The sequence below is a fragment of the Choloepus didactylus genome, chromosome 20 (assembly GCF_015220235.1).
Source record: "Choloepus didactylus isolate mChoDid1 chromosome 20, mChoDid1.pri, whole genome shotgun sequence".
Taxonomy (NCBI): domain Eukaryota; kingdom Metazoa; phylum Chordata; class Mammalia; order Pilosa; family Megalonychidae; genus Choloepus; species Choloepus didactylus.
Window position 1 is genome coordinate 31,588,136 of NC_051326.1, and position 14,242 is coordinate 31,602,377.

The 14,242-nt window shown below is 42.2% G+C and overlaps 1 protein-coding gene across 5 annotated transcripts in view; it reads right to left on the minus strand.

The window, feature by feature from the left end:
* The window catches only part of ADRA1A (adrenoceptor alpha 1A), a 131,868-nt gene that overhangs the window by 30,061 nt on the left and 87,565 nt on the right, over positions 1-14,242 (minus strand). For 3 of the 5 annotated variants that reach the window (XM_037812746.1, XM_037812747.1, XM_037812748.1), the window contains exon 3: positions 3,424-3,809. In XM_037812746.1, coding sequence (XP_037668674.1) covers positions 3,424-3,809 — 386 coding nt within the window. The remainder of the gene's footprint in view (positions 1-3,423; positions 3,810-14,242) is intronic. The other 2 variants (XM_037812749.1, XM_037812750.1) reach the window with 1 other exon arrangement.

A 14,242-nucleotide genomic window follows, 5' to 3' on the forward strand; every position in this document is an offset into this window, starting at 1 on the left:
CCCAACTAGAGGAATTTAATCCGTGCTATTTGTGAGGCAGGGTGCTGTGGAAAACGCGCAGGCTTTAGAGTTTGGGAGACCCAGGTTTGAATCGTGCTTTCTCCTTGACCTTGGGCGAGGCTTAACGGCTGTCAACTATCAGATTTTCACCTCTAAAATGGGAACAGTAGAGTTGCTATGAGGTTTAGAGACAACGGCTGCAAGATGCCCTGCAGATGCATGGCATGCAATAGGAACTAACAGAGAAGTCTTAACAGAATATTTATTTATCCAAATACTATTGTCTGCCATGGATAGACCAAAGTAGATGGTGAGAGCATTGGATGCTTTAGCATTTTGGAGAACGTTAGCAAACCCCAAGAGATTACAGGTAGAAGCAGTCTTAGATGAGACAATGAGAGAAGCAAACGAAAACAACAACAACTTGATTTTGACAAGTAAAATGCTTTTCTGAAATCCTCTAACCTGTAATAGTCTGGGGAAATTTTTGAATTAGGTGATTGATGGTCTCTCTTAGGGCATGCAATTTGAATTGCAACATGAACTTAAATTTCACCTATCCTTGTTGATTTTTGTAGTGTTTAGGCAATCCCAAAGCAACTGCTTTTTATATCACATTGGAGAAGACATTTTAGCCACTGTTACTCTGGGTAAATTCTTCAAATTCCAAATAGAAGCAGTAAACATGTGAGTATAAATATGACAATCATTTACTTATCCGTAACAATTTTAGATAGATTTTGGCATGCTTAAAGATACAGAAAATTTTGTGGATGAGTTAAAAATAACCTGTATATTGTTTATCCCAGTTTGCCCAAGTTTTGGTTGACATTATCAATATCTTGTAAAATAAGCATGTTTATACCCAATATCATATTATGGGAAAGAGAAAAAATATTAAAGTTTGCTTCCCTGGAGGGAGTAAGGTTGGAAAAGAGTGTAGTAGACAATGATTTATGGATGGTTTTACAGGGATACAATTATCCTGGTTTTTATCTGATGACCAAAAGCTTTTTTGGTTGTTTATTTTAATTAGCTGTGGCATTAGTAACTAATTTTCTGGTCCTTCTAAGCATTTCATATTTAAAATTTAAATTTACCTGTAAAGGGGTTTAAAGATCATCTCTAAAATGGAACCATATTTTGTTGAGTAAAAGCAACTCCCAGTCTTCTGTGAGGATGCTACTCCTCTAAGATGGGGGTGCGAGGGGATGTGAAGGCAGAAAGTGGTTTTCTTGTTTAGATCCTGAAAGAGGCACTTCCAAACAATGAAGCTTATCTTTCCTAGCAAGAAGAGAAGAGAAGTTTGCATATCCAAGTCCTTCCTAGATGCCTCCCTCCTAACAGGACACCCACATCTGGTGCAGCTGTTATGGAACATACATACATACAGAGGAGTCTAAGAATCCAGTCAAACCCTAAGTTCCAGAAACCAAATCATGAGCACAAGGCAGAGAATCAACATGGCCAACAAGAAGATACTCTCCAGAAAGGGCTACAGAAAGCAGTGATATTCTGGGCCCAAACAAAAGCAATGACAAAACCCAAATCCACATGAAAACATTCCCTCCGTTGCCATGTGGAAAGATATTTGCCTTTTAAAAGAATTTAAGGAAATTATTATCTTATTACAAAGGCAGTAAGAAGAGAAGGGTGGTGGAACCACTAACCCTTGCAGTGAAGGTTATATATGAGCTGCAACCTGCTTAAAATTCTTAAGAGGAAATTATCCAAATGGGAGGAAGAGGTCATGGAAGTGGTCAGTAGTTTTAGACCTGCGATTCTAGTCAAGTATTATTCCAAAGATATAAATCCTATTTTAAATTCTTTCTCTGGAATAATAGGCATATTTTAAATGTTAACACAGAATTACCATCTCATCATTAGTAATTTACTGAGTATTAAGTTTTGCCAAAATTTGGTATACATAAAACAAAAAAAATAGCATGTTCCCCAAGTTCTTGAAGAATGTGGGAATAGATAAGGCGAGTGGGTTACTGGATCTTTTTACCAGAACAAGTAGGCTTCTGTTCAAAAATGTTTGAGAGCTGCTGCTTTAGTTCTTGGCTTGAATAGTCAATATCTGTCCCATTCTAAGCATCAGTATCTTTAGACGTTCAGGACGGTCATACCAGAATCATAATTGTCTTATTCCAACATGCCACAGGTGCATTCAGGTCCCTGAACCCCATTCATCATGCAACCGTAAAGCAGATGAGAACAATGGAAATCAAGATGTGCCTTGCAAACTATTATAAACTCTGGATTGTTGTAACACTCATGGAAACATTAAGTGACTTGCCAAGAAAGGCCTTTCTAGGCCATGCCATAAAGGCTGTGAAGTAATATGGCAGCCTCTGTCTTGGCATGGAATTAGCACCCACCCCACCCCAAACTCTTGATCTTTACATGTGTTACAGAAGAAGCCCTCCTTCATTCATCTGGACTTGGAAATGCTTAATGGATTTTTGTACCTAACAGTTGAAACTATGACCTGCATCTCTACTGTCTTCTATCAGAAAAGGCCATACTTCCCCTGACTGGTTCTTTTAACACTCTCCAAGACCTAAAAGTAGAGAATTTGTCTCCTTTGGATCCAGAGGCATAATGAGTGTCCCTCACACTCATCCTTAGGAATTAAGGATCAGCATCAAATCAAAGTGCAGCAAAAGGCAAGTCTACTGTTAGTTTCACCCAAGCTGACAAACTGGCTGCATCAGAAATGGTGGAGTTATAAAACTTGCTCTAAAAATAATGTGCCTGGGATATCAGCTACCATCTTAAGGGCTCTACCTCTCCAGGCTTTCTCCTTGTAAATACTGAACGTGGCTGTCAGTAAGTTTAGCCTGAAAATAAAGTCCCCTCACTCCATCAAGAAATAGCTCCAAACTTAGAGTGTGTGCTCAAAATATTCATGATGAAATCATAATCATATATTTATAGTCTTTTGGATTGTGTATGAAATTCTGTTTCCCATGGTATTTTTCGTTGAAAGGGCCAGACATGAAAAGCGGGCTCCGAGAATGACCGAGAGAACATTTGCTGCAAGGAAACACTGCTTATCATCATTTTGAACTGGTTCATTGTGTGACAATCCTCCCTCTTCCCTGCACCCTACCTGTGGCCCAATGAGTTGGGGACCCACCCACCCCCCTCCCCACCCACTCCCACCCCATTCCCAGATGGTCCCATTGTCTGATGGTCCTGTCTTGTCATTCAGGATCAGTGAACTGGCAAGTGGAGTGGTGTCACCTAAGACTGTCCCCGTTTCCTTCTGACCTTTCCTGTCCTCTAGACTTCCTCCCCATTTTCACTGAGGGAGATGGTATGGATTTTAATGGTTGGAACTTGATGGTTCTCTCCAAGGCTGGGGTTCGAGGGCCCCACACAGCAGCAGACCTGCAAAAAACTTTTACTTCTCACCCGGGCCGTGGTGCAGGCTGATTGGTCTTTGGGCACTGTAATCCTGGCAGATCCACGGGGCATAGAAGAGAAAAATTTCCATTCACAGACCCCATCTGTCTTGGAGATCTTATAGAAGGTCTCTCCTGATCCCACAGGGATACGCACCATATCCTTGTGCTCCCCCTCCAAGGCATGGCTGGGTGGGTGGAGGGTATAGCCCAGGGCGTGTTTGGAAGACTGCTTTCTGCGGAGGCACTGGATTTTCAAGACGTTCTGAAACGCCTTTTTAAACTCTTGACTGGAGCATGGGTATATGATGGGGTTGATGCAGCTGTTTAGGTATCCGAGCCAAAATGCTATTTTAAAAACTGTTTCCGAGGGCTTGGAATCAGGGAAGAAAGACCCTGGAAGAGAACACACAGATTCGTACATATTATTTGCAAGCCAACAGGACAATTGACGAGGAAAACAAACAAACATGTTTTTAAATCTTTAAATAAAGTTTTAAATGATTCCAGATGCATTTGGGTTTCTCACGTTGGGCTAAGTGACCAGCTCCTGTGAATGTAACCCATTTGTAATATCCTCAAAGACCATTCTTACTTGGTCCATGTGTGTAACATCAGTTATGGGAGAAGGACAGATGGGTGGGTCTGCACCAGCTCTCAGTGTCAGCATATCACTTTGGTGTCTGCCGTGAAGCCTTTAAAAATGAAAACATGAAATTTAGGCTGAGTCTCCATAGGCAAACCATTTGGCCTGAATTTAAAGTTAAGTTGGAATCTATTAAAATAGCCTATATTAAAATTGGTTTTCCTGAGTTTTCCTTTATTTTTTGATGTGGCATTATATAGATATAGTCTAAGTATTTATGAAGAGACAATTCCTTCCCTCTTCAATATTGGAATTGTGCATTTTCAATGAAAATCTCTAATACACAAAATACTAGCTTTGCCAACTTTTGTTTGATCAGTGATTCTAAAACACTTCTCTTTGGTAATATTTTTGATGTTACAGTACACCCTCCCCCCCCCATCAATATCCCTCAATGGCTCCCAATTGCTTGTCAATTACTTGACATTCAGGATCCCCTACAGTTTCTGACCTAATCTAGCTTTCTAATATTCATGTTCATTATTATTTTTCTGTAGCCGGACTTACCTACAAACATTCTTCAAGTCATTGCTCACTTTTGAACCTGATCTTTGTCCTCTCAAATTGTGTCCCTCTGCCTAAAATGCCCTTCTCCATACTCTCTCCTGCTCAGATCTTATCCATTGAGTTTGCAAGTCAGGAATCAGGTCTCAGGCTTCTTTGCGTCTTGCACAGTGACTATTAAAGAGTGCTTGGCTGCAGAATAGCATAATCATGGAACCTTAAAGCTGGAACAATCTTAGAGATTTTTTTTTACCCAACTGCTTAATTTCCAAATGGGGAAAAAAAAACCCAAACAATTAAAAAGGTGGCCACAGATAAAGGGATAGGTATAAAAATCCCAGTCCAATGTTCTTTATTCTTTGTTCCTCAGAATCCTAGTAGTACTTAGTAAAGGTGCTTTATGAATTACAAAGTCCCCAAGGCTCCTTTTCACTCCTTATAAATATGTTGTAGAAGAACATCTTGACTTACTTTCACTTCCTTTCATTTCTTTCTTCATTTCCAAACTCCTTTCCCTTTTCCTACTGGTTTCTAGTTACAGCTTTATGTATATACTTGATTGAGCAGCTTTCAAGAGGTCATATTATCCCAGAGGCTCAGTTTCTTCTTTGGAAAAGGAGCAGGTTGGATGGATAATTTTTAATGTCCCAGAACAATTTTTTTTTTTTTTTTTGCATCAGCCTGAGTTCTTGATTTTATGTCTTTTTTCTCTCTGCTGTATGGACTCAACAGTCACGACAAACTTCTGGGTTTATTTAAAATCCACTCTGGTAAATGTTGCCCCGAAATTCATAAATATAGACAAGGAGGAAACTTTAAGAATTTAACACAGCAAAACCCAAAAATGACAAAACCGTGCAGTGGCTAATGGGGGCATTTACTATCTATGAAGCACCTCCTCGCCAAGTTCAAGGTGTCTTACAGAAATTAAAAAACAAAATAAAGCATAGAGGAAAGGCATTAACTTAGGAAAACATGTTAAGTGAGAAAGTTTTATTCTTTAGCACCAAAGCTTTTATCTTTGTCTTCCTGTGCTGGTTTGAATCTATTATGTCCCCCAGAAAAAGCCATATTCTTTGATGCAATCTTGTGGGGCAGATATATTAGTGGGATTAAGTTGGAATGTTTGGATTAGGTTGTTTGCATGGAGGTGTGCCCCACCCAACTGTAGGTGATAACTCTGATGAGATATTTCCATGGAGGTGTGGCTCCATCCATTCAGGGTGGGCCTTGATCAGTGGAGCCATATAAATGAGCTGACAAACAGAAGGAACTCAGTGCAGCTGAGAGTGACATTTTGGAGACAAGCTACAGCCAAGAGGGACATTTTGAAGAAAGCACAGGAGCTGCAGATGAGAGACAGTTTGAAGATGACTGTTGAAAGCAGACTCTTGCTCCAGAGGAGCTAAGAGAGGACAAATACCCCAAGTGCAACTAAGAGTGACATTTTTGAGGAACTGCAGCCTAGAGAGGAATGTCCTGGGAGAAAACCATTTTGAAACCAGAACTCTAGAGCAGATGCCAGCCACGTGCCTTCGCAGCTAATAGAGGTTTTCCGGACACCATTGGCCATCCTTCAGTGATAGGTACCCAATTGCTGATGTGTTATGTTGGACACTTTATGGCCTTAAGACTGTAACTGTGTAACCAGATAAACCCCCTTTATAAAAGCCAATCCATTTCTGGTATTTTGCATTCTGGCAGCATTAGCAAACTAGAACAGATGAAATTTACTCTTATGGAATGCTTGGCTTGAGCCAGGCACCGTCCTAAACACTTTGTACACAATTTAATCATCATTAATAACATTAAGAAGTGGGACTCATCATTATCCCCATTTTACAAATGAAGAAACTGAGGTTTAATAAGGTAGAATAACTCAATTAAGGTCACTCAGGTAGATGGTTACTGGTAGAGCTGGGATTTAAAATTGGGCAATCCAGTTTTAGGTCTATACTCCTTTATGGAATCTCAAAACACTATGGAATAAAATTGTTGGGAAGGAGGATAGCAAATGGGGAGTGATGAAGTGCACAGTTGGGAAAATCGGAATTGAAAAGATGATTTTTCAAAGTTCATCTGAGAAATGGAGAAAGTGGTCAATGCCAACAAGACTGGTGGCATTGTGTGAATATGGTCAGATCCAGAAAAAATTAATTTTATATTGTGATGCCTATATATTTTCCAATATTTCTTCCTGTTAGAGACAATTATGGGATTAAGGGAAACCTGCTTCAGGAAGACATGGGCTGAATTTAAGAGCTAGGCACATCAAAACCCACCTTGTCTGGGAATGTCACTAGTCAGTAAATCAGCTAGGGTGGTTTGATTTGAAGAATTTCAGTTGAAAAGAAAAAAAAAATGGATGAACTATGAATGTGAATGCTAATAAAATGATTTGAGAGCTTTGGAATTTTCTCCACATCTTTCAAGGACACTCTTTTTTGCTTACATAGCCCAGTTTGCAATCATAAATTTAAAAAATTTCCTTTTGTTATATACTTCCCATCTCCCTTACTCTCTTTCCTCTTTTGAGTTCCCTTTAATTCTAGGTCTGGCTGACTGGACTCTCACTCTGCTGCAGCCTCCCTGCAGCTTCTACAGCTTCCCAGTTGAATACTGGGTCCCCTCCCTGCCCCACTCAAAACATCTGTTTCTTCACTGCTGCTCAGATAGAGCATGAGAAAGGCAACTGGCTAAAACTAATTTACACTAAAATTTGATTATCAGATAGTTACCACCCTTAACCCTCTGGGGATATTTTCTTGTTAATCCAAGCAAATGTCTAGATGCTGGCTTTTCAGACAGTGACTGGAAGGTGCTTCCAAGCCAGAGACCTTCCCATAAATGGCACCATTTGGCTTATTCCATTATGTGTGCAAAAGCCCTAATGTGTCCAACATCCACTCTCAATCTGACCATTCTACAAGGGACAGCCCACAGGATCCATTTCTCAAGGTAGCTGAGGTTAGGAGAGGGGCCCAAGACTGTACTTCCTTCAGGATTTTCCCAAAGGGTGAGAAAAGACCACAATGGGACTGTTTCCCTCCTTATTTACATTATTCCCATCCTTAGATCTCTTCCCTTCGTTTTCCCTGTCTTAGGAAGGGAAGATTTAGCTGAACAATGCTTGGAGAAATGCTGCTGCTGACTGCTCCCAGTCCAGGTGCCCTCATCCTGCTCCCCCTCCCTCCCCAAACCTTTCCACTCAGGCACCATCTTCTCTGAATTCTCCACTATTTTTGTTCCAACCCAATTTTTTCTCAGATCCCTTCCTTCTTAATGACTGATGGTGCTTTTTAAAATGGGAAACAGCTGGAAAATGCTTCTCCCAGTCCTACCCATCACTGACATGGAGCACCAGGACTGATCTGGGTTGGTTAAGGGATGGGTGTTTCTGACCCAGTCACCGGGTTATGAGCTCTGAGCAGTGTCCACATCAGTTTGGCTCACACATGGAGCTCCAGAGCCAGAGAGTGCTGGCATCTTGAAGGAATTCAAGATGAGACTGGCTGTGTCTCATTATTCTCTCCATAAGTCTCCTTGTGATGTGTCCTGACTTTCTTCTCTTCCTGACAGTCAAAGCCCCTTTCTTCTCTTTGTCTCTTTCCCTTTTGTGCCCACTGTTTCTGTTCAATCCTCTGGATTTCTTTGTAATGGTATCTCACTATCTTTTTTCCCTTGCTCCATCAGTTGGTACCACCCCCAGGAGAACAGGGGCTCCTATTTCTCTAGTATGTCCCGTTCCTCAACAACCTCTGCCCAGACTCTGCCTCAAGAGAAGCAAATAGCTTCTGGCTCTAATTCTCTGAATATCTTTCCCTGCAGGTCAGGTCATCCTTTGCATGTGAATTTGCCTGGTTTAATTCTTGGGCTTTGGAAAATTCCCAAACCCTCAGGGAATCTCCCTTCACTGAGTTTCCTTCCACTATTTGGTCTGCTGTAGGATTTCTGACTTTTTTCTTCCCAGAACTCTCCAAACACCCGGACCAAGGAAAAATTGGTGAGACTGAGAGAAGTAGAGCAGGTGTTTATTCCTGAACACCACCTTCAACACCCTTAGCCTTGGAGATACAGATCACTCGATTCTTCAACACAGGCCTCTAGATTCCAAGGCGAAGTTAAAATTGATGGTTTCAAATGAAGCTACTTATGTGTCGCCACAATGTGCCTATCCATTGGGCAACACTTGATTTTCTATTTCTGCTCTGGGCTCATCAGACAGGCTTGTGAGGGTGGACACTAGTGGTCTCAGGAAAGAGATGGCCACTATAGTCACATTTTACCTATGCAGTTACAGTAAAGTTGGCTGTCAAAGCTCCCAGTATAAGAGAAAACCATTTGTTTTCCCTGCGGTTTTAGTCTCCTCCCTGAATTTGCTGCACCAGTGCTCCAGTTCACTCTAAAAATCAGTGAGAATAGAAATGGAATTTTCAAATCCCAACCCAGGACTGGTAATTAGAGAGTTCCTCTTCAGTTCAACTTTTCTTTCAGAATCAAGGTGGCTTAGTATGAAAGCAGAATGCTATGAGTCAGTCTCCCTGGTTCCAGCCTCATGGCTTCTATGTTTTATTTTATTTTATTTTTTACCAGAAAATTTGACATCTTAATGACAACTTCGCGAGACACTGGGCTATGATAAACCTTAATAAGTTGGAGTTTTAGGGTCCTAGAATACGAAGACTGGCAGGAACTTAGGGACCAGCACTGTCAACCCCCCTGCTCCCCAGATGAAGACAGTAAGGCTGAGGAGGGTAAGTGATTTCCATGAAGCCACTTGCTAGTATGTGGCCATGTCGGGAGTATACCCAGATTCCAATCCACTTTGCTCAATTCTGCTCCTGATTTTGTGTGCCATTTAGCCACTCCATGGGGATTATTGATGGCAATATGTCCCAGCTGCCATAGGAGGACAACAGGCTTTGCAGAGATAATGAGAAAGAAAGGGGCAGAAGAGAGCCACACTATTTTAAAAAGTCACAATGTACTGTTCAGATACTGGAAAGAAGAACAGTGGGTGGTGATCTTGGAAGGGCTTGTCTGCAGTGTATCACATTCTGAAAATAGGAGTTTGAATGATTCTGGTTAAAAATATGGACTCCAAAGGAGAAGCTAATGCTATGTGATCATGGGAGAAAAGAGCTCTTAATTGTTTCTCATTGCCCAACCAGTGGTCTCTCACCGGTCTGTCTTGACTGATAAACATCCAATGAACAGAGGAGAAAAACAAGCTGTCACACAAATAGGCGGCCAGTTGCCCAGAACAAGGTGCACCAGTGCCAAGCAAAATGCCAGGCCAGACTGGTGGGCACATTCTTACCAAGAAGAAAACTGCCCAATTGTACCAAAACCCAAAGAAAAGCTGTAGAAACCAGAGCGTAAGAGCAGACTCAAGTTTCTTATCATGCTGGAGTCTACCAAAACCCTTCCTGTTGAGCTGCTAGTATGATTGTTGTCACAGTGAATTGTCTGAGCGCTCCTGGGTTCACACAAAGGCCACCCTTGACAGTTCTCAGCCAGCTGGGAAGCTTTGGTTTATCTACCTGGAATGGTGGCCAGGGATTTCTAAGAATTCTAGCCAGATTAACTGTGGACTATACCCTTGGCTCACAACCCAAGGCTCATGATGGGCTTCAGGTTGTTTTCTAAATCCCATGAAATTAAATCCAAATCTGTGTATGTAGAGAGGTACATTTTCCTGGAAAGAGGACTTCAGCTTCTATCGGGTTCTCACAGTGGGGTTTAACACAAAGAATTGTTAAGCCTGGCCCTCAGTTACAGAGAAGAAGTTTGATCTCAGGCTGGTGTACCTCACTTCTTTCATGTATCCTGATCAGAGCATCAAGATTACAAAGAAGGCAAGGAGATGCTACCTCAGCGCCTCTTTAGAAGGACCTTGCCTGCTCTTTTCTTCTATTTCACTGAGACTTGAAAATGCACCCAGTTTTTGTCTCATACCTCTGAGTAAAGCAATATGGTTAAAGAGCTAACATAGTGAGCCTTTTCTGAACTTTCTGGCAGGAGGCTTGAATGGTAGTCACAATCAGAAGAAGAGGAAAAACCGATGGTTCAGGTATCCTCGAGAGGGTGCAGTGAGTAGAGGAAAAAGAGCTTTATTAAACAAATGCTTACTCAGACTTCCCTGCATGCCAACCCCCAGCTGCCTGATAGAAACACAGCCCCGAATGAGGCAAAGGAACCCCAAGGGGGGCTGCTGGTTGTGGGAACTCTGCCCATGTTTGCCCGGGGCTGAAGTACCCTGGCCTATGGCTATTTTAGAGTATATCTTTTTAACCTTTGTAAAGGGACTTTCTAGTCTTTGTGAAGAATCGCTGCTCCTTCCAAGCCAGGCACGGAAAGAGGTCACCTGGGAAGACTTTCTCTGCACTCATATTTCTGCAAGTGGGAGATAAAACATTCTTATGGGATCCTCTGGCTGGCAAATATGTGGCTCTGCAGAATCCGGGATTTCACAGTGACTTGAGTCTGAGCTGCTTGAAATAAAGCTCTTCAAATGGCTTCCCTCACCAGCTAACAAAGCCCAAATAGTATTTCCTCACTCATAGAAAAGGGGAGTGTCTGCCAGAATGCTCACACTCAGCCCAAATGCTGACAGTGTACATCGTCTCTAGAAGAGTCTCTTGTGTTTTGTGTTTCCTTTTGAATTGGATAAGTAATTCAAAACACTCCCAAAAAAGGTCAAGGTTTTTTTTTTCCCTTTACTTAAGAAAAGTTGATTCGATTTGGAAAAAAACTAGCAATTCAGTCATAATGTTCTTTATGTGCCATTTCCTTAAAAGAGCATCTTCTTTCCCAAGTCAGCTTCTTTTCCAAACTTTCCTATTTAAAACATCTTATCACCTCCACACAAAAGGCCATACTCCCCACCCCCACACCGAGGCCTGCTAGTTCTCTGTCTCATTGCCCGGTTTATTTCTTTCGCGACACATAGCAGTTTGTAATTTTTCTTGTTTACCGTTTTCTTTGATTGTTTCATCCTCCAGAGTCCAGACCATCAGCTCTCAGATGGCAGGGCCCAGGCTGCCTTCTTCACTACAGTGCTGTGTGCTCCGGGCCTGGCTCAGGGCAGAGACTCAGCACACGGCTCGGGAGAAAGGAACGGGTATTTGACACCTGCCCCTCCTCTGTCTCTTCCATTCCAACCAGTCACCGAGCCCCACTGATGTTTTCCTTTGAAGCAACTTTCAGATGTGCCTGCGCCTCACCATTCCCACTCCCACCACCCATTTGATGGCAGCAGACCACTGAGGGATCTTCCCACTTGCAGCCTCCACGCATTCCCTAAGCTGACAGTGCCCAGACAGCACCCTGCAGCACAGTGGGGACCTTGCCACCGTCCTGCCCAGAAATCAAGGGAGAGTTGTGGGTCAGAGTCAGAAAGGCTTGGGCAGGCTGGTTAAAGTTGGGTGAGTCACTTTACCTTTCCAAGCCTCAGTTTCCTCATCTGTCAAATCAAAAGTCTGGAACAGGTCATCTTTTCTGAGCTTTTCCCCCTGTAAAAGCATACACTTCCACGCAAATGCAAACAGTCAAAAGTGAAAAACAGGCCTGGGCCAAGCAGGATGATGGAGGAGGCCAGAGGGAAGAAGACAGGCTTGGGAAGGGAGGGGAACCCCAAGTATGTGGGGAGAAGCTTGGGGAAGACATCCTGATGTCTGTCCTGGAGATATGTCCATACAGTGATGTATGTGTGAGCTTGAGGGAAAGAAGGGCTGGGATCAGAAATCCAAGGGCTGTTTCCATGACCTGCATAGCGGCACAGGCAACCCTGAGGCCCACTGACAGCATGTACCCCAAACAGGGAAGGCATTTGCTCTACTTCTATGGGGAGCGTGGCATAGTCTGGGGTGTTGGAGGCTCCAGAGCTTGGGCGCTCCTTGGTAACATATGGGCTGCACAAATGCACACCCGGTATCTGAGAGGCTGTGGCAGTGGTCATCTGATCATCTCCAAGGGGATGGGACAGAAAGAACAGTGGTTGAAGCCAATAGGGAAGAGCCACAGAAATAACGAAGGGAGTAGATATTTTTAAATGAGTTCAGTAATATTACTTGGGGGTTCATATAGTTATGGGGGCCTCATAATTGTGTGTTACACCAAATATGAGGTGTGCATTATCTTTTTGTTGCTGAAGATCAAGTTCAAAGTCATCACTCTGTCATTCAAGAGCCTTCATCATATGTCCCCAGACCTACATGATCTTCTCTCCCATCATCCATTCATTCAACAAATAATTTACTTAGCACCTTCTCAAGCCAGATACTGTTGTACATCCTGTAGTTAGAGGAGGGCTGAGGAAAACAGGCAAGTTTCCTGCCCTTGGAGTTTACATTCTGTTAGTATCTCCAATAAATATCTGTTGAATTGAATTGTTGAGAATTTCCAACACCAATGCCCTCTTCCTGTCATCTTAGATTTTTCACTGTAATTGTCTTAATCCACCAAGATGCCTCAGCTCATGTGGTTCCCTGCCTCATTCTCCTGCTCTTTTCTCAGTGACCGGTCTCTCTTCCTTACACCTATTCAAATTCTATCTTCAAGGCTGTGTTCCAAATCCGGTTCCTCCATGAACCATTCCTTCATTACAGTCTGATTTGTTTTCTCCTCATTTCACCTAAGTATTTAACATCAATTATTACTGTCGCCATCTTCTATGCTTTATACTTTACTTATTTATTTTTGTGTTGTATTTCTCTTCCCTAGAATATAATCTCCTTAGGGAAGAGGTTTTTGCTTTTTATTTCACTGTTGTATCCTCTGCATGTACAAAAGTTTATAGCACATAGGAAGGCAGACAAATACTGTTGAATAAATGATGCAATCATTATGATTTAGTCTCCTTAAAAACACATACTACTTCTTATCCTTCATTTATAGCTCCCTCAGCAATTAACACAATTCTAAATAAATGTTTATTGACTAAACAGATGGTCGTTGATGGATGAACATGACATTTAGAATAAAACTCCTGCTTTGACTACCCACAGCAGAAATACACTCTTAAATGGATAAATAGGGCCTGCTTAACTCACATTCCAAAATTTTATCTTCCTATCTTCAAGACACTCATATTGACATGAAAACAAGACCATTCTGCAAATAATTTTATATGGCCAAGTCTCAGGCACTTCATAAAATTGTTACTTCCAGTACTTATAAAGGCATTTTATAGGGTCCTCTATGAAAGGTCAAAGCCTGTAATTAAGAAATGATAGTCATCAGCAGCCTCTCATATTTGTGGGATGTGAATCCAAGAGCAGAGACCACAAATCCAAAGCAGCGACATAAATAACCAGAATTGCTCTCCCAAGGAGAAAGCAGGGAGGGCGATGGTTTCAGGACGCTGTTCCTTCACATCCAGCTTAAAGGCGATGACAGGTTCCTGATTCTCACCACCCAGGACTAGGCTTACATAGTAAAACACGAGTAGATGGACAGACAAATGGATTTTTGGTTGTGGAATCCCTGCAAAGACGTGTAATCTGAAATTTCTGTACAATTCCCTGTGTGGAAATGACATACTTGGACCTCTCACTTCCCCAGACCTCTAGTTCACCCAGCGGCATGCCCCTAACATTTACAGCCCTCCTCCAGGAGCATTGCCTAGCTCTGTTTAAGGTAGGAAAATGAGCAACACATTGCTCTCCACTACCTGCTC